We start from the raw sequence: 21,555 nt of genomic DNA, 5'->3' as shown, positions 1-21,555 counted from the left end.
TTTTTTTTTTATCTATTGCTAGGGATGGTATGGGTTCTAAATTGGGTTCTAGTAACAGCAATAGGTGAGGTAAACGATTAGATGGCTGAAGGCATTGCTATACCCCAGTCCTATAACAATTGCCAACAATTATCTCTTTATTTTGGGGCACAATTCAAAGTGCTGAGAGTAATTTTGAAAGCATTACAGGCTTAGGGTCCAAGATACCTCAGGGATTGCCTTCTTAATGGTAGCCCTCAAACTCTGGAACCCTCTTCTTAGGAGTCTAGACTGTCGCACAATTGGATAATGTTTTGCAAATAGGCAACGTCTTTCTATTTTAGGAAGGCATTCAATATCCAGTTCAGTTTTAGAAGACATGGTTATTCCTCTTAGATGTCTTTGTACATTTTTCGAATGCTGCCAAAATTTAAATCTTGCACTTATTTCAAGTGTTTTAAGTTGCCCCGAGTGATGCATATGCATTAAAGGGCAGGAACACAATGTGCATATACATATAAATATAAAATCAGTAACCATGCTGATTAATTTCTGCCTCCCTAATTCCCTAATTCCCTCCCTAATTCCCTAATCTGGAATTCCTTCTTCATGCAGCCTATGTTTTTACATTTTAAAAAATGTAAATTTTACACATCTAAAATGCAAAACCTAAAAAAGGTTGATTGTGGCCAGTGGTGGAGGATGAGTGAGGAATAAGCCTGAATGTATTTTTAAAAGATCTGCCTGAAAGTTCCCACATAGCCGATATTGCCCCTGAATAAAGAACATGCTACCCAAGCTTGCAGAATTGTGCCAATTTAAGCGGAAAGGCATTGTGAGTGAAACACAAGCAAACTGACCCCTGCTCCAGACTTCTTTTGTCTCAGCTTCATCCCTGATCCAACCATGTCCATACCATGAATCAGTTTTGCATGACAGTTATCTTACAACCGGTAAATAGCAATGCTTCCAGAAATGACGCCAGGATCCTAGACTTTTGTGTCCTACAGTGATACAAACTGTAGCTTGAGATGCCCAATAATCTATGCATGTTTTAACATTCTCATTGTTTTAATGCAAAAAAGAGACAAAATGGGTGAAATAACAAAACATAGAGAGAGAAAAAGGAAAAAAAAATCACGGAACATATCAAACAAATATTTAAATTCATCTCTGCATCTTGACCACATAGACTAATATTGGCCAATCTTTCCATTATCTGGATCAAGAGAGATCCAGTTCATAAACAGAAAGAAAATACATATCGGTAATCTCCAAATTATAAATCTGGGACCACACCATCGTTCCACCATTGAAGAATAATCTTGATACAGAGATTAGTTCCAGTTTGTGGGATGGTGGTAGTGGTCCATAATTCAAAAGTACATTCACATCTTTAAATTGTATTAAAGTTTGTAGCACCAAAGCAATATGTTTATGAGTATAAAACCATTAAATGGGTAATATGGATCAAGTCCATATCATACAAGTAACTGTTTCTTCTTAGCACATGTTAAAAAAATCTTTTATTGAATTAATGTCATATTAAAATCATAAGAAACATATTTACTATTCTTTAAAACTCTTAACCATTCATTTTTAATAAGACGCTTCAATGCTTTATTCAATTCTTCTTGCAAATAACTAATGCCTACCTTAGTGGAACTTTTTAATTGTTTATTTAGGAAAAGAAGTATTTATTTATTTATTATTTATTAATTTGATTTCTATACCGCCCTTCTCCCGAAGGACTCTAGAATTAGAACCGTCCCCAAACCAGTGACTTTTGGGAAATGTTTTGAAAACCTCGAGAAACTGACATTGCATTTGGACAATGCATTTTACAATGCATTTTGTAATGTTAGACAATCCAAATTCTTCCTGCAATAATTTAAATGCTTTAAACATTTGATCCGCAACAGCCTGATTTCAAACAATTTTCAAACTGGGATTAACAGAGTTTATGTTTACTATGGGAATAAGGTCTAAATTAGCTTTCCATTCCAATATTTTCCAAATTTACTCTGTAGCTTGGAAATACAATGGAGCTATCCTGAAATCGAGCCCTGTGTCAGGGGTCTTGATCCCCTTACATTCTTCAATTTTTATTCTTTCGTGTTTTTTAAATTACTTGCATCTGATCTTTACAACAGCAAATGAAGAAAATTTTCTGTTTTCTAATATTCCTAAATGTTAACAACTATTAAATAATAAATAAGTAATTGTTAAATTATATAATAGGCCCGTTATGGCAAATCTATGGCACATGTGCCAGAGGTGGCACACAGAGCCCTCTCTGTGGGCACGTGCGCCGTTGCCAGCTACTCTTCTGGTTTCCTGTGCGTGCATGCCGCCAGCCAACTGGTCTTTGGGTTTCCAGCGCTCCAGTGCGCACGAAGACCAGCTGGCTGGCACACATGTGCACCACCCAGCTGGTCTTGGGGTTTCCAGCACTCACACACATTGTTGTTTAGGCACTCAGTGCTGAAAAGCTTCGCCATCACTGTAATAGGCAATACATTGTTATATAACATATTAAAATACAGAAATTATTACTTATTAAATACATCTTTAAAAGCATTCAAACAGAAGAAACCTCAATGATTACAAATTTCCATTTAAATATTCATTCCTATAGGAAATGAATCAAATTTATGCCACTTACCCAAACAACCTTATAGAAGATCAAACTGTTGCATATCAACAAAAATGTATATAATATAATAACAATTTGTACCCAGTTTCATCCAGTTATATACCAAATATTCTCCATTTTCTAGTAAACCTTAAAATTAAATAAAAAAGGAGGTAAACTTTACAAGTTTCATGAGACACATTGATAAAAGGAGACCATAATTCCATCTGAAATACTCATTCACCAATAACTAGAATATCATATATTAATACAACTAAATTTAAAAAACCATATTTAGGCAGAATCTGTTTCAAAAATTTCCACTGCATCACATCGAAGGCTTTTTTCCATCTTCAACAAAACCATCAACGCCAATTTCAGTTCTTCTGAATGCATATCCAGAATTTAAATTAGTAATCTGATATTATCAGATGTTAAACGATCTTTTATAAAACTAGATGTGCAGGAGGGATTGTCATTTGTAGACCAGGATTGCTTTTAATTCATTGGAAAAGACCCCCATGTTGGGAAAGACAGAAGGCAAGAGGAGATGGGGAACGGCAGAGGATGAGATGGGTAGATACTGTCACTGATGCAAAAGGGCATGGGTTTGGGTGAATTTTGGGTGATAGAAGAGGTCAGGGGAGCCTGGTGAGCTGTGGTCCACGGGGCTGTGGAAAGCCAAGCAGACTTAGCAACAACAACAAATTTCTGTTAACATTTTCACCTCAATCTTGAAAAGAGAAATCAGATGATCAATTGCAGAGTTTCAGGTAACACAAGCCTTACTGAAGGGGGCAGGGTGGAGGGGAAATGGCATTGTTATACCTCCAATGAGAGAAGGGAAAGAGCTGAACTGATTTTATGCCACCCAATGGAATATGCATTCAGACTGGAAACTTCCTTTCTTACATAAATTTAGTGGCATCTGTTATATGGAATGGAATGGAATGGAATGGAATGGAATGGAATAGAATAGAATAGAATAGAATAGAATAGAATAGAATAGAATAGAATAGAATAGAATAGAATAGAATTTTTATTGGCCAAGTGTGATTGGAAACACAAGGAATTTGTCTTGGTGCATATGCTCTCAGCGTACATAAAGTACAAGATACATTCATCAAGAATTCTAAGGTTCAACACTTAATGATAGTCATAGGGTACAAATAAGCAATCAGGAAACAATCAATGTTAATATAAATTGTAAGGATACAAGCAACAAAGTTACAGATAAAGGCAACTTGGTCACGAGTAATCTTTAGAAGAGCTATATTATGAATAAAATCTTAATTTTGCTTTAGTTATGTTTGGTTTAGCATTACACAACTGAAACTAAACGTTTTAAAATTGCTTCAGTTGCTCAAAATGATTACGTGTATATTTTATCCTACCATACTGTGCAATTACTAGCTGGCTCAGTAGCTTTATTTCATATAATTCAATGAATATTCTGATTCAAGTTAATAAAGGGAATTAAGTTCCTGTTTAAGAACTCCCCATAACATTCTTATGTAAACTGCTCCAGAGTTTCTTAAATTTATTAAATGATGTTTTATGTATTTATGTATTCATTCATTCATTTAATTTCTACAGCTGCCTATCTCTGTCAATAACTCTGGGTTGCTTACAATTCAAATGTATTTACAAGTAAAGTTTTTTTTTTCTTTTAAAGAGAGATTCTGCAAACATCTGGGTTGTCTAGACTGCCTTTAAGGCATATTGATGTGGTCATACTATTGCTTATACCTCAAACAAAAAGAAATAGCTGACAATTAAGAAAATAGTGGAAAGAACAATCTGTGCAATAATTGCATCAACATAACTGATATCAAGAACATCAAGATGAAATGAATGCCATGACGTATACCTCCAAAACGTGACTACTTGGAATGCAAATTCAGTTCTTCCTAGCCCCTTCAGACCAAATAAATTTGCCAACTCTTTGGCACACTAGACTGTTTCCATGGATAATAGGATCAATCTATTCTCCAAAGCACCTGGGGTGGGACAAGGAGTAATAGATGAAAGATTATTAAAGAGAGTTGTAACCTAGTATTAAGGAGAAATTTCCTGACAATGAGAACAATTAATCAATGAAACAGCTTGCCTTCAGAAGCTATGTGTGTTCCAACACTGGAGGTTTTCAAGAAGAGACTGGACAACCATTAGTCTGAAATGGTTTAGGGTCTCCTGTTCAAGCAGGGGGCTGAACTAGAAGGCCTCCAAGGTCCCTTTCAACTCAGTTATTCTATATTCTATGTTCATGCTCCTTCTCAGCTTACTGTATTTTTCAGTATTACATGGCATATTCTGATTCTGGACTGCCACCTGCTGGACAAAGAAAAGCCTAGCAGTTTTGAAATTTCTAAGTAAGAAAAGCTAGAGCAGTTTCATTAGACTGGAAAGCTCAGTAGAACAACAAGAACCTATTTTAGAGATTAGTTGCAAAATAAGAGTCAAAGCATACCTACTTCTTATTTTTCAGTAAAGCTGAATTAGATGGAGAAAGAGAAAAAATGTACATCAGGCACACCCAGAATCCACCTTGGTAAATCACGGAAACTATGGAGAACTGACTCATATGAAATAACCACATTTATTTTAGCAAGCTACAAAAATAAAAATAAAAACATTTATGCAAAACTATTAGTATTACATTTCCTCCCATTGCAGAAGACCCCACATTCCCACTTTGCAGAACAGCAGCAAAAGCTAAGGGCAGTTTATGGAGAAGACTACCAGGGCCAGCAAGAACATTATTTCCAAAGCAAGCCGACAAAAAGAAAGCATAAAGGTGCTTCAAGGACCAGTCAGCATCACCCAGGGCAAAGTCATAATGAAAACCACCCTGAGTCATCTCCCCATGCCATCTGCTTTTCTTCGTTTTAACAGCAGACAACTCAACCTAGTTGCCAAGCGTGTTTGCAGAAAGTGCAAAAATTTAACAATGGGAAAGATTTTAAAAAGCATCTGGAGGTGGCAAAAGCTTCTCTGTCCTTTTGGGCTGTCAAGCATTACCTGAAATTAGTACCAGGAGAAGGTCATCTGCTGTGAGACTCTTGGCTAATTCCAAGATGGCCCTGGCTGCCTCCACAGCTGCTTTATCAGGAAGGTTGTCTCTCGCGCCTTCCAGGACTTGGATTCGGCTGTGTGGCTTCAGTAACATTTCCCTGCATTTTTTTTCCAAAAAGAGTCATTTATTAGCTGAATTTTGTACTTCTGAAACCCATATTTAAAATTTCTTAAACAGATGGCCAACCAGGATAATTAATGTGATAATGAAAAGAAAACAAAAGAATATTGATCACCTAAAATTCTAAGGAGCAACTCAAAACATCAGGTTGGCTTCTGTGTTTTCCTCAGGGTAAGTAAAAATAGGAAGTATCTCCATAGATCTGTCCAAGTACCTAGTACTTGAATTGGGAAAGCAGATCACAACTGAGATTTAAGATACACCAAGCCAAGATAGGCTACTTGAAGCTGGCTTCCAAGACAGATTTTGTATGTCATCGCCATAAAATGTGGCTGTCTTCCTTACCTCATTCCTGCATGTCGCAGAGTTTCTTGGATGCCTTGAGGAACACTGATTATTCCCTGAGTGAGGTGGCTTCCGAGGATGTCCTCAGCCACTGCTGCCATGCCCAGAACAGCCTTTCCAAAGCCAACCACGTATAGATTTCTCTTCAGTTCAAAAGGCCGGCCATGAAGCAAAAGTCTGGGGCATCCACCTGGTTGTAGCACCAAGGCCCTTTTCAGTATCGGCCCCGGCAGGACTGCATCCACAGCACTGCGGAAGAAATGTAGCCCATGGTCCTTGAGAGTCATTTTGATAGAGGATATCTCACTGGTGAAACTAAAATTGGGCCGCCAACAGTTTTTGCCAGCGATTGGCAAGCTTTTGAAAACAGAAACCATGCCCCAAATCCACCTGGAATAAGCAATGATTAATATCCTAAAAAAAGCAGATAAGTTAGAGATTAAGGATATCTGGCGAGTTCCTTTTCACTCCTAAAATATATGTTTCATAGAAACTTTGCTTGCCATGAGCTTTCTCTTTTTCCTCACCCTCCTGTGCGTTTGTTCTCCTGGAAAGGTCCAGAGGTCTTTTTATACACCCAATTTAATAGATCAAATGGGAAGGTTAATAATTTGCCAGCAAGAATTTTTTGAAAACAATCTACTTAGCAAGGTATGGAAAAAAACCAGGATTAGTAAAGCAACATAATATTGAAAAAGAAACATATACCACATATTGCCTTTTCCTCCCTCCCCCCAAAAATGTAGAATACAAACTAAATTACTGATTACAAAACACTAAAACTTCAAAAATGGATATTTTGTGAAGCTAGGGTTCCAAAATAAGACACTCCAAATAATCACTTAAAAGTTCCCAGGAAAACATGCTGGGTTGGGGGAGAAAGGGGCAGGAGGAGAGAGGGAGGGAGGAGGAGGAGCAGGAGGAGCAGGAGGATGAGAGAGAAAGACACACAGAGAGAGAGAGAGAGAGACAAAGAGAGAGGGAGAGGGATCTATTGTTTAAGGCTACAAACCAGAAGTCTGTGAGTTCTAATCCTGTCTTGCACATGAAAGCCAGCTGGGTGATTTTGGGCTGTCACTTTCTCTCTGCCTAACCCATCTCACTGGGGTGCATTGTGTTTGAGTTATTTATAAAAAATAATAAAGGGGGAATATAAATAAATAAGAGAATGAATCTTTTTTCTCCATCTATGAGATTACCTCACCCATAAGGATTTTCTATGGAGTCATGCAATAGTGTCAATAAGAGCATCAGATAGTGAGAATGGTCTTAAGCCAAGAGTGAGAGATATTGATGGTAATGAAACAATGAACGTACTAATTTCTCCTTACATACTAAACATGAAAGAAAAATCTCCAACTCTTAAGAATCAACCTAATAATCAAGAAAGAAATTTAGCCTCATGACTCATCTGATCGCTGACTCAGTAGTAGTGTTTTTTAAGAAGGCCCCAACACACTGATCCCACCTGGTCCCTGGGAGAATTCTGCCTCCAGCTCATCAGTTTTGCCATCTGTTGGCATCTTAGAACTTGGAGATGTCACTTTGCATTCAAGTCTTTGAGTATATGGAATCCAAATTTCTAAACTGTCCTTCAAATGTGTTTTGAGTTTTAAGACATCCTGAATTCTGTGATATTTGGATCCATCTCACTGGCTTCCCAGGGGGCCTGATATGACTCCCAAGAGTCTTTGCAAAACTGTATCTTTTTGCATCTTCCAACCACATATATGTGCATGTGTGTGTGTGTGCATGCACACACACACACACACTCATATTTCTATATTATATAGCAATTTATGTTCAAAGATGCCAACAGAGGGTAGAATTGACATGTTCATTAGCATCTGTTCTTTCACTTCAATTGATAGCAAGTTGCTTTGAGAAAATATTGTTTCTATTAATTGTGAAATGTAAGCTTGCAATGAGCACTCATCAATGCTCACTGAGGCACTGAAAAGGTGCAGAGAAGAGCAACCAAGATGATTAGGGGACTGGAAGGGAAAACATATGAAGAATGATGGCAGGAACTGGGTATGTCTAGTCTAGTGAAAAGAAGGGCTAGGGCATATATGGTAATAGTGTTCCAGTATTTGAGGAGCTGCCACAAAGATGAGGGGGGCAAACTATTTTCCAAAGCACCAGAAGGCAAGACAAGAACCAATGGATGGAAACTAATCAAGGAAAGAAGCAAGCTAGAACCAAGGAGAAATTTCCTAACAGTGAGAACATTCAACCAGTCAAATGACTTGCCTTCAGAAGTTGTGAATGCCTAATCACTGGAGGCTTTCAAGAAGAAATTGGGACATCCATTTGTCTAAAACAGACCTTCCTATTTGAGCAGGGGATTAGACTAGATTTATTTATTTATTTATTTATTTAATCACATTTTTATACCGCCCTATCTCCCGAGGGACTCAGGGCGGTTTACAGCCTGATAAAAAACACGAATATAAATACAAGATAAAACACCAATTAAAAAACTTATTGAACAAGGCCGAATATTAAAAATTACAATAAAAATAATAAAACCCCGTTAAAACCAAATTAAAATTTAAAATTCTAGTCCAGTCCTGCGCAGATAAATAGATGTGTCTTAAGCTCGCGGCGAAAGGTTCGAAGGTCAGGAAGTTGACGGAGTCCTGGGGGAAGTTCGTTCCAGAGGGTGGGAGCCCCCACAGAGAAGGCCCTTCCCCTGGGTGTCGCCAGTCGGCACTGCCTGGCTGACGGCACCCTAAGGAGTCCCTCCCTGTGAGAGCACACGGGTCGGTGGGAGGCAATCGGTGGCAGCAGACGGTCCCGTAGATAACCTGGCCCTATGCCATGGAGCGCTTTGAAGATAGTTACCAGAACCTTGAAGCGCACCCGAAAGGCCACAGGTAGCCAGTGCAGTCTGCGCAGGAGAGGTGTCACATGAGGAGGAGAGGTGTCAGATGACTTCCAAAGTCCCTTCCAACTCTGTTATTCTATTGATTATTCTATTCTCACATTAAGCAATGTGCTGTGATTAATTTTTTTATTGCCAAAGGAGACCCCTTCAACTGAAATTTTATAGATTTCTGATCTCAGGATTAGATTTGTTTTATATAACAATTTTATTAAACATTATGAATTCTGATAACTGCTTTGAGAATTGATCTGATGATGTAGATTCTTATGCTGAAATGACAGAAATAAAAGACAGGCCTCAGCAGGCTTCCAGGCTCATGAAAACCTTGTGAAAGAAACCACAGAGCTTGAGGATGTGCGCGTCAGGAAGTGTGAACTTCTTGCCTTATCTACTATGTGCTGTTTCCTGCTTATGTAACCAAGAAATCTATATAAACTTGTATTTGAGATTCATCCAGCCTTAAGGGGGGACCCACTGTTGTCCAGGCCTGAAAAAATATATGACAGAAAGAGAATTTGGATTCTACCTTTTTGTTCGTACCAAGCCACACCTGATTCCCTGCATAACAATTACAGTTAAAGATAAAAACTAATGTAAACTAAAAAAAGAAAAAAATAGAAAATACAGAAAATAGAAAAAAGAAAAGAGGAACAATATAATAAAGAAAATGAATATATATATATATATATATATATATATATACATATATATATATATATATATATGAAAACAAATATATACATATACATATATATATATATATATATATATATATATATATATATATATATATATATATGCAATGACTTTTTCCTTCATCACAAATATTAAAAATGTTCATAACTTCTCCTAAAATACAATAAATGATCTCTTTTTCCCATATCTCATCTCTTATCTATAAACAAAACCTTGGCATTCAACTCTGGTCAGCAAGTTACCAGAGATAACGATCTATTTTAATTAACCTTGATCAAAGAAACCAAGTTTATATTCCTTCCTTTTTTTAACGATCTTTAATCCCTTCAAATACTAAAACTTTATTTCTTTTTCTTTTTGTTGTTGTCCCTCCTTACAAAATCTTTCAAACTTGTAAGAAATTTGTTTTGTAAATCCAATATAGGAAAGTTATCCAGTTATCCTCTTTTGATTTGTTATTTGAATATCCCTTTTAATTATTAAGACCCCAGCTGGTTTCATTTGTATATCCAGTGCAGCATCTTTTTCCATATCATTCTGTTGCAAAGGTTGGTAACAGCTAAAAAGTAATTAAGAAGCAATTTCTGAAAGTGATTAAGAAATGATTCTCAGCAACCTTATGTCCATATAGGCTGCATAAAGCAGTGAATTTGATTGAAATCCCTCGAACCCAGCCGTTCAACTCATGAACTAAGCACCGCAGTTGTTAAATGATTCATTGCAGCTGGTAAGTTAGTAACCCAGTTGTGAAGTGAATTTGACTTCCCCATTGACTTTGCTTGCCAGAATGTCACAAAAGGTAATCACCTGACCTTAGAAGACAGCAGTGGTCATAAGTATGAGTCAGTTGCCAAGCATCTAAATCTTGTTCAGAGGACCATGGGACTGCTACAAAGGTTGTAAGTGTGAAAAATGGTCACAAGTCACTTTTTTCAGTGCCGTTGTAACTTTGAATGATCACTAAATGAACTGTTGTAAGTCGAGGACTATCTGTATTAAGAGTGAAAAATAAAATAAAATCCTAAAATTATTTAATTTCTACATGTCTTCTCATAAATGTGGCTAACATGGGGTAATAAATCTCCTTTTTTACTCTTTTCTGCTATTACTGGATCAAGTGCTAGCAATAGGACAATAATCAAATGCCATCCGTCTATATATGCAGCTGAAGAAAATAAATCCTCCACTGCACTTAAAAGTTTTCTCTATGTTCTTGAGTTGTTTGGTCTACTTTAATCTGCCCCATTTTGGCCAAGAGCCTGTTTTCATTCCACTGACAAGCAAGGTCACAAGCGTATCAAGAGTGGCACTAAGACCTCAGAGCCACAAGGGCTTCCCTGCCGCCTTTCACGTCTGAGCAACAGAACAGACCAAAAGGGGAATAATTTATTCTCTGCACTGAAATTAGGACTTTGAGGCAAGAGTTATGGCTAGCTGGATCGAAATGAAATTTCTTCTTGTTGTTCTTTTTTCACTTGATCATAGCAGCTGTTCAGAAAGTGATCTAGAAGCCATCATTAATCTTGGCAGATCAGCTGAGAATTGCATCTTCTATGACAGCATTGCTCTGGGACTTAGATTAATCTCTTTTAAATGAAAACTTCATAAGCTGTCATTAATGCAAACTGGTCCTAATCTGCATATTAATTTGAATAAATCATTCCAACATGTTCCTCTGATGGTTCCTTGTGACTCTTGTTTAGTTTCCATATATAAAAACGGAAGTAACTTTTAATTTCTTATTAATTCCACAGTGGCATACCAAAAGCATTCTAAAATAACTGAATCTGAGAATAAATTATAACATATAGTATACTTAAAATAAATATAACATTACAAGAATAAATTTAAAAAATTGAATTAATCAAGGTGATCTCCAAAATCACTGAATAATGACATCATTTAACACCAACCTCTACAAAGAAAGGTGATTAAGCCGGGAGTTGGGGTGGGGGAGAGGAGAGAGAATAACTATCTGAAATCAGGCAGTTGTGGGACATAACCAAATAACAATAAGAAGTAAATCTTTTGACAACACACTCTAGCAACCTAGGAAATATTATATTTTTAAGAAGCAACCTAGAACTAAGGAGAAATTTCCTCATAGAACAATTAATCAGTGGAACAATTTGCCTCCAGAAGTTGTAAATGCTCCAACACTGGAGATTTTTAAGAAGAGATTGGATAACCATTTGGTGGTACAGGGTTTCCTGCTTAAGCAGGGGGTTGGACTATAAGACCACCAATGTCCCTTCCAACTCTGTTATTCTATTCTATTCTAGACATTTATATCCCTTTGGATAGTCATGTGACCCCATTTGCTTGGAGTAAATAATACATTGTAATTAGAAAACAAAAACTAAGAGCACCTAATGTTATGCAAATCCCTAATCAGTTGCTTCCTAATATCTTTTCACAACAACATACACTGTGGCCTTGTATGCCCCTCAATCCAGGCACTGAAGCTGCACTTGTTCCTTGCTCTTCCCATCACATTCTGCTGCACAGGTAAACAGTCATCTTGATCTAAGTGACACCCACCCATCCTGCTGCAAATCCTGGATCTGACCCTGAGCCCCAACTATGTGCAAAAAATCCCCCAGAGGGGATTGTATAGGTCAGGACAGCCAATCTCAAAGCTCCTGTTCCTACAAATCCATCATTTCTCCCCAGTTTAGAGGGAGGCACTTGATGGGAGAACAAGCAACAGGATATAATTTGTCCTGATGTTATCTAGTTTGGGTAATGAAACACCTGCGAGAAAACAACCAAGACCCATCGTAGTTTGTCCTGTTGGAAATCATCACCTTCTGGCACGCAAGCTCATTACAGGCAGTTCCTGATACTCAACTCATCAGGCAGTGGAGGAAAAAAAAGAGAAAAGGACCAATCAGAGATCAAGTTTGCCAGGTTGAAAAAAAATCCACAAGAGCCCAGTCATCCTAGTTCAGTTGCTTGTGAGTTGCCGAAAGGTACACCATAAAGCAGCTCATTCTCTCTGAAGATGCCAGCCTGAAAACACCAGATGCTGGCAAAAGGTCAGACAAAAGAAATCTGGACTACAGCAATTCATCAGTTCAGACGTTCATTGATACCAGCCATTGAAGTTTACATCAGTAATATATTAAGCAAAATTTCTCTCCATGAACTGTTATTCTGTTAATTTACCACTACACTAAAAAAATCCTTACAATGTTCCAGCTGTCAGAATAAGGTATGGAATACTTACCCAACAGGAAATAAAAAGGAGATTTTTTTCAAATGACACATAAGAGAAAAATGAGTTTAAGTTCAGAAATGGAAGCACGGAGACCTTTCCTGGGGTTTGTTCACCTGCCTGTAACCTTCCCAACCTATCATTTAAAGTGGTGAAGAGAGGCAATATTTTCCTAGCTGCGCCTTATTTGATTATATTTTGAAGTAATTTTCCCATTCATTTTGGAGCTTTTTAATACAGACAGGGTAAGAGAAAAGAGCTTAGAGGGAGGGAAGCAACACAAAGAACCAGAATGGAGCAGGAAAAAAAATTAAACATCTCTTCTATCAATTTAGAATTTAAAATCAGCTTGTAGGGGAGATGGACAGTGTAGAAATTAACCAAACACATAAATTTATGCCAACATTACTATGTTTCCCAAAATGTCCTCCCACTCCCTGAAAATTCATGGCAGCTTCCTATTATTTTGTAAAATATAATTGTAATATAAACCTTAGAAAAAGAATGATTTAAGTCATGCTCAACTCTTTCTGGCTACATGAACAAATCTGTGGCAGCAATACAGAAGTGATTTGCCACTTGCCTGGGATTTCATTTTTTACTTCTTAGTCTACTAGCCTACAGCCCTAGTATTCTCTGGAGGTCTGCCATCGAAGCAGTAATTCAGGCCAAATATTTTCTTTTCTGAGATCAAGCAAGACTGACAAAGTGCTGCTGTCTGCTATAGGCACCAAAAAAGCACATAAAAAAAAAACACCTCTGCACAAAGACAGAGGAAAGAAAGGAAAAAAAGCTTCAACCACACTGCAGGTGTTCAGCTATCATCAGTTACCAAACATTTTTGCTCTCTCCCTCGTTATATACCAGTCTTTCCAAGTCTGATCTACTTCTAGTAGCGAGGACTTCAACTCCAAAATTTCATTATCAGCATCCCTATTATGGAGAGTTGTGGCAGATAAATGAAGGCAGGCAAAACAATGGAAAGAAGAGAGCAATGGGTGAAAATACAACATTGGGATTTATTCTAGCTTAGAAGCCTTTCAAATAGTAAAAAAAAATCTGCAAAGGTTAAATTATCACAAATTGCAGGTAGTCCTTGACTTACAACAGTTCATTTGGTGACCGCTCAAAGTTACAAAAGTACTGAAAAAGGTGACTTATGACTGTTTTTCATACTTAGGATCGCTGCAGCGTCCTCATGATCATGTGATCAAAATTTGAAATGCTCATATTGATGATGGTTGCAGTGTCCCGGGATCATGTGATCAGCTTTTGCAACCTTCTGAAAAGCAAAGTCAATGAGGAAGCCAGATTCACTTTACAACCATGTTGCTAACTTAACTGTAGTGATCCACTTAGCAATTGTGACAAGAAAAGTCATAAATTGGGGAAAAGTCACTTAATAACTGTCTCGCTTAGCAATATAAATTTTGGGCTCAATTGTGATCGTTAAGTCAAGCACTACCATTATTAGCCACGTCTAAAAGAAAACTTAGATTGCCACTGAATGGCATTGTTGAGGGGGTCACAGTCAAAAAAGGCTACTGAAATTATGTTCCGCTTTCCAGCAATTCAGTTTTGCTTAATTGCTGTGAAAGCTACACCCATAGTTCTTACAGCTGTAGCAACTGCACTTGTGAGTGGAAGATAAACGTTTTTGTGATATTACTTGGAAAGAGAACAATTCATTTATGGAACCATGCCAGGTTGGGACTAATCTAGAAACAGTCCCAAACTACAAATTAGGTCCCCCAAGAGAAGACAAATGACACATGAGATCAGATGGACTGATCAGATAATTTACCAACAAGTGAAAAAAATTGTATTTGAACTCATCTCAGTGCACAACAATTAATTTCTTACTATTTCTTACAAACTGGAAAGGCAGAGCCTGGTGTAGTGAAAACTAGGAGTAATCTCAAGCCTCTCCTTTAGAAGATACCGGTAGGTAATATAATTTGAAGTATTTTAATTTAGGAAAAAATGACCATGGGGAATTCCATAAAAGTGTGTAAAGTGATGCATGCACAAGAGTCATTTGACTATTATGGGGTATGTTTCATAAATAAATAAAGTATAGCCAGGTGCTACGTTTCTTCTTCTAATATTAATATATGTGGATCATCCAAGGAGGCTTAGAAAGTAGAACCACAGAACTTTTGATAACTCAAGATTTTCCCTGGCTATGAAAGATGGGTTTCAGAAGACTCAACTGAGGCATTCCCATACCCGTTAGTCTAGACCAGCGGCCCCCAATCTTTTGGATACCAGGAACTGGTTCTGTGGAGAGGTTTTTCCGCAGACCAAGGGAGCGTAATTTTGTGTGCTCCTGCATCTCTAGGAAGGAGCTTCACTTGTTTGCACAGACCAGTTTCTGGCATGTCGCAGCCCAGTGCCATACAAGGACTGGAGGTAAGAGCTACTATGTATTTACTCTTAGAAAATTTTTGTATGCATAGACTTTGCTTAACTGTGTTTGATATTTATTATTACATGATCTTCCATTCACTAACCAGAGCATTAACACTGGGAATTTAAGATTTTTTTAAAGACAACCTTTTTGCATGGTATGCAAAGCTTATAGTTTTTAATATTTTTAACAATTAATATTTTTTCTTCTGCGCATGCGCGTAATGGCGGCAATGTCTTGATCTCGGTGGAGACGGTGGCTGGGTGTCCCTGGGCCGTGATGCCGTCCTGCCGACCGCTAGGCTGCTTGGCCTCCGGCCGCAGGCTTGTGATCATGCCGGCAGCCGAGAGCGAGGTCTTTGGACCTCATTGGGCTCTCGGCTGCTGAGTGCGGAGCTGGAGTTCTCGAACGAGCAGCGGATGGCGGCGGCCATTTTGGGGATGTGAGGAGACGCTCCGCCTGACTCAGCTGTTTCTCAGCCATTTTCGGCCGCAGGTAACATCGGCGGCGGTGTGTTGGGCCGTTTGGGACGGTATCCTCATGGGCCCAAAGATCGGTCGACCGCCCCCCCCAGCTGACTTTCGGCCATGGCTTGCCTTTGCCGCAATTTCCAGCAGCGGCTTGTTTTTCTGGTCGCGTTTTCCATCAGCGACATATAGGCGGCCTGGCCTTGAATTTTCAACAGCGGCACGCTGGTGCCTTGGGCCCAGAAGCATGGATGGCGGCTTTGGTGGTGGCGGCATGGACGGCACCGGCGGTATTAGCGTCGTTCCAACTGACCACCGTGCTGCATGAGCCCCTGTCCTGTGACGGTGCTATGCCGGGAATCCGAGGGAGACCTTTCCATCTTGGCAGCCGACTTTTCCATCTTGGCAGCTGATAACCGAGAGAATATTGCCATGCCAGCTTCCGAGAGGGAGGTCACTGGACTTGGCCGGACCTTCAGACCCCTTGGTTGTTTTGGACCCTCTGGACTTTGGGTTGGTCTTTTTGGTCCCACAGATTTCAACGGATTATGGGTTGGTACCCCGGCCTGTCTTTTTCTATCTATGATGAGGACAGGGGTGAAGCAGACAATATGGATGGTTCATGATTTCAAGACCCGATGCTGTGCGGCACTGACCTGGGGACTATTATGAGATCTGTTGTCCTACGGGAGCTTGAACTTGCCCAAATGGATTACCATCTTATGTCGGGTCTTGGTGAACTATCGGAATGATTGCAACATCTACGCCGGTTAGGGATGGACACTCTTCTGCCGTTTTATCTGTTACTCTTCCATGAGATATTCGTCTGCCGAGCTATTATGACTGCGAGGTTCCCCCGCCTCGCAGGAATGGCCCTCCAAGCTATTGAGGGCCTACCTTAACGAAGAGACTTGGGACCCAAAGAGGTGGCATGCAGCCAAGAAAAACTTTTGGGGATTTTTAAATAATTTTTAAATAAGGGTTTTTTAAGGGGGAGGAGGGATATGACGGGTGGGGGGGAAAACCCGTCGGGGAGGGATCCAGTCCCTGTGCTAGTTCGCGGCACTATGGCATCTGGTCTGAAGGCAGAAGGGGAGGGGTTTGTTCCAGGATTAGAGGGTCGTTCAATCTGTACGGTAAGTGGGAGAGGCAGATATGGCGGGGGGGGGGGCGCATCGAGTGTTGGGAGCACGTGCTCGCTGTTTGAAAGCGATCACGTGCTCCGGCCCCCCAGTCCCTACCCGTTCCTCGGGTGGCCATGATCCTCAGAGCTTGGATCTTTGGTTGATGTTATGTAATGCTCAGTCCGTGGTTAATAAAGCTCCCCTGATTTGTGATCTTATTCAGGGGGAGTCTGCGGACCTCATGGGCATTACAGAGGCCTGGTTGGGCCTGGGGGGGGTCCCCCTTGTTGAGTTGTGCCCTCCGGGTTTCCGAGCATTTCATCAACCGAGGGCTCAAGGTAGGGGTGGGGGGGTGGCCGTTGTTATTAGGGAAGATCTAGAGCCGAGGGAGGCCACGGTTCCTCAGATTGCCGGTTGTGAATCCCTCTTTGTGAGGTAGGGCCATAGGAATCAGTTGGGCTTGTTGATCACGTACCTGGCTCCTTGCTGCGTGACCACAGCCCTACCCGAGTTGTTGGAGGTACTTGCCGGGGGGGCGATTGAGACCCCCAGACTTATAGTCATGGGGGATTTCAACTTGCCATCGACCGGCTTGTCATCAACTGCAGCTCGGGAGTTCCAGGCTTCCATGACGGCCTTGGACCTGATTCAAGTAAATGATGACCCTACGCACATGGGAGGAGGCACGCTGGATCTAATTTATATCTCTGGACAGTGGCTAAATGATCTGGAATTAGATGATTTAGCAACAGAACCGGTGTCATGGTCAGATCATTTTCTCCTTTGCCTGGACTTTCAAACCGCCACCCACCATCGCAGGGAGACGGAACCAATACGTTGGTTCCGTCCCAGGCGCCTGATGGACCCTGAGAGGCTCCTGACGGAGCTTGGGCCATTTCCTGAGGATCTGGCCCACGGCACGGCTAAAGAACTAGTTCTGGCCTGGGAACAGGCCGCGGCTGGAGCTTTGGACCGTGTCGTGCCTTGCGGCCTCTGACCCGGCGCAGATCTCAGCCGGTCCCTTGGTTCTCTGAGGGGCTGAGGGAGATGAAACGCCAGAGAAGACGCCTAGAGAGTACCTGGAGGTCCAGTCGTTCCGAAGCTGATCGGACACTAGTTAGGTCTTATTCTAAGACCTACCTAGTGGCAATGAGGGAGGCGAAGCGTTCTTACGCCTCCACCCTCATTGCGTCGGCAGATAACCGCCCGGCCGCCCTATTTCGGGTGACCCGCTCTCTCCTTCATCAGGAGGTGCGGGATGACCCTTTGCAGGGACGTGCCGAGGAGTTTAGTGGTTATCTATACGATAAAATCGCTCAGCTCCGGGATGGTCTGGATCGAAATTGGGATGATCCAGGTGAGAGGGCGGAGTCACGTCTTGTCGAGATTGTTTGGGATGAGTTTGATCTTGTGACTCCCGAGGACGTGGACAGGCTGTTGGGGAGGCTCCACGCCACTACCTGTTTACTGGACCCATGCCCTTCCTGGTTGGTGCTGGCCACACAGGAGGTGACACGAGGCTGGCTCCAGGGGATTATCAACGCTTCTTTGTTGGAAGGGGTTTTCCCTGCTGCCTTCCCTGCTGCCTTGAGACCCCTCCTCAAGAAGCCTTCCCTGGACCCAGCTATTTTGGGTAATTATCGTCCGGTCTCCAACCTTCACTTTGTTGCGAAGGTTGTAGAGAGTGCTGTGGCGCGGCAGCTACCCCAATACCTGGATGAAGCTGTCTATCTAGACCCGTTCCAGTCTGGCTTCCGACCCGGATACAGCACGGAGACAGCTTTGGTCACGTTGATGGATGATCTCTGGAGGGCCAGAGACAGGGGTTATTTCTCTGCCCTGGTCCTGTAAGATCTCTCAGCGGCTTTTGATACCATCGACCATGGTATCTTGCTGCGCCGATTGGGGGGATTGGGAGTGGGAGGCACCGTTTATCGGTGGTTCTCCTCCTATCTCTCTGACCAGTCGCAGACGGTGTTGACAGGGGGGCAGAGGTCGGCCGCGAGGCGCCTCACTTGTGGGGTGCCGCAGGGGTCGATTCTCTCACCCCTCCTGTTCAACATTTGTATGAAGCCGCTGGGTGAGATCATCAGTGGTTTTGGGGTGAGATACCAACTGTATGCTGATGACATGCAGCTGTACTTCTCCACCCCGGGCCACCCCAACGAAGCTGTTGAAGTGCTGTCCCGGTGTTTGGAAGCCGTACGGGTCTGGATGGGGAGGAACAGGCTCAAGCTCAATCCCTCCAAGACGGAGTGGCTGTGGATGCCGGCACCCCGATTCAGTCAGCTGCAGCCGCAGCTGACTGTTGGAGGCGAGTTATTGGCCCCAAAGGAAAGGGTGCGCAACTTGGGTGTTCTCCTGGATGAACGGCTGTCGTTTGAAGATCATTTGACGGCCGTCTCCAGGAGGGCTTTTCACCAGGTTCGCCTGGTTCGCCAGTTGCGCCCCTTCCTTGATCGGGATGCCTTGTGCACAGTCACTCATGCTCTTGTCACCTCTCGCTTGGATTATTGCAATGCTCTCTACATGGGGCTCCCCTTGAAGTGCACCCGGAGGCTTCAGTTAGTCCAGAATGCAGCTGCGCGGGTGATAGAGGGAGCTCCACGTAGCTCCCATGTAACACCACTCCTGCGCAGACTGCACTGGCTGCCTGTGGTCTTTCGGGTGCACTTTAAGGTTCTGGTTACTACCTTTAAAGCGCTCCATGGCTTAGGGCCTGGGTACTTATGGGACCGCCTACTGTTACCTCATGCCTCCCACCGACCCGTACGCTCACACAGAGGGACTTCTCAGGGTGCCGTCCGCCAAACAATGTCGCCTGGCGGCCCCCAGGGGAAGATCCTTCTGTGGGGGCTCCTACCCTCTGGAACGAACTTCCCCCTGGTTTATGCCAAATATCTGACCTTCGGACCTTTCGCCGCGAATTGAAAACACATTTATTTACTCGCACGGGGCTGGCTTAAATTTTGTTGTATTTTTAAATTTACATTCCATATTTCTAAATTTTATATGAATTTTAATGAGTTTTTAGAATTTAAAATGTTTTAAAGTTTTCGGCCAATTGTGTAATAAGTTTTTTAATTTTGTTTTAATTGTATATTGTATTGTTTGTTTTTACTCTGGCTGTACACCGCCCTGAGTCCTTCGGGAGAAGGACGGTATAGAAATCTAATAAATAATAACAATAACAATAACAATAATAACAATAACAATAACAATAATAATAATAATAATAATAATAATACATAGTGGTATTATATAACTATTTTATATTTATTTTAGTGGATTGTATACTGCCCAGAATAATTTTCCATGAAATGGGGAGTATAAATATTTGATAAATTGATTTTCTTGTACAGCCCGATCCTACACATAAGGCTAGTATCAATGTTCAATGTACAAAAGCAGTCAGAATCTTTTTTCCATATAGTGCTTTGAAAGGCATGCCTTCTTTCTCCTAGGGCTTCTCAAATTTGACAAACTTTCTTGAAGGTAAAAGTTGGGAGAGTGCAAAAAGGAGAGTGTAAAAGTTGGCTTGAAACTCAGCCTTAAAAAACTAAGATCATGCCATCCAGGCCCATCACTTCCTGCCAAATAGAAGGGGAAGAAATGGAAACAGTGACAGATTTTATTTTCTTGGCTTCCAAGATCTTTGCAGCCATGGTGCCTCCAGCCATGAAATTAAAACACACTTGCTCCTTGGGAGGAAAGCTATGGCAAACTTAGACAGCATAATAAAAAGCAGAGACATCTTACCAATAAATGTCCATAAAGTCAAAGCTATGGTTTTCCCAGATGTAATGCATGGCTGTAAGAGTTGGACCATAAGGAAAGCTGAGCACCAAAAGAAGTGACGATTTTGAATTGTGGTGCTTGGACTTCAAGGAGATCAAATCAGTCAAAGCTAAAGGAAACCAATCGATTGTCCTTTGGAAAGACAGATACATAAATTGAAGCTCAAATACTTTGGTCACCAAATGAGAAGAGAGGACTCACTAGAAAAAGACCTTGATGTTGGGCAAGATTGAAGGCAAAAGGAGGACAGCAGAGGATGAGGTGGCTAGATAGTGTCACGGACTCAATGAACATGAATTTAGGAAAACCCTGAATTTGGGAACCCCGAAAACATGAATTTGGGAAGACCTTGGAGGACAGGGGCACCTGGGGTGTTGTGTGGTCCATGGGGTTGTGAAGAGTCGGATACAACTTAGCGACTGAAAATTCGACTGAGGCTTCAACACCCAGAATCCCCCAGCCAGTTTTTGAAATCCAACCATCTTTAAATTGCCAAATTTGAGAGTCACGGCACCGCATAACAGGTCCTGCAGAGAGATTCAATCTCTCCAAAAAGAGAGGAGAAGGGACAAGGTTCCCAACCCTAGGTAGAGATGGGCTGCAATCACCACCACAAGAGTCCTGTCTAGTAGTAGTCATAGTAATAGTAGTAGTCGTAGTAATAATAATAGTAATAGTAGTCATCGTAGTAGTAGCCGTCGTGTATCGTTAAAGGCCACAATCGGTTGCACGCGCTTTCAGCTTCTTCCCGCCACCCCCACCCACCGCGCGCTAAAATACTCCTCGCCGGCCTCGGGC

The 21,555-nt window shown here is 41.3% G+C and overlaps 1 protein-coding gene across 7 annotated transcripts in view; it reads right to left on the bottom strand.

Moving 5' to 3' along the window:
* Nucleotides 1-21,555, bottom strand: part of GLYCTK (glycerate kinase) — a 28,401-nt gene that overhangs the window by 6,576 nt on the left and 270 nt on the right. Inside the window, exons 2-4 of one of the 7 annotated variants that reach the window (XM_058166441.1) lie at nt 20,719-20,889; nt 6,156-6,569; nt 5,636-5,787 (exon numbers count right to left, since the gene is read on the bottom strand). In XM_058166441.1, coding sequence (XP_058022424.1) covers nt 5,636-5,787; nt 6,156-6,569; nt 20,719-20,768 — 616 coding nt within the window. In that variant the 5' untranslated portion in view covers nt 20,769-20,889. Of the gene's footprint in view, nt 1-5,635; nt 5,788-6,155; nt 6,570-6,682; nt 9,658-20,718; nt 21,503-21,555 lie in introns of those variants that run through there. The other 6 variants (XM_058166437.1, XM_058166438.1, XM_058166440.1 and 3 more) reach the window with 6 other exon arrangements.

This window comes from Ahaetulla prasina, chromosome 2 (genome assembly GCF_028640845.1).
Source record: "Ahaetulla prasina isolate Xishuangbanna chromosome 2, ASM2864084v1, whole genome shotgun sequence".
Lineage (NCBI taxonomy): Eukaryota > Metazoa > Chordata > Lepidosauria > Squamata > Colubridae > Ahaetulla > Ahaetulla prasina.
The sequence above is the reverse complement of the archived record's forward strand: the minus strand, read 5'-3'. Positions and strand labels throughout refer to the sequence as shown.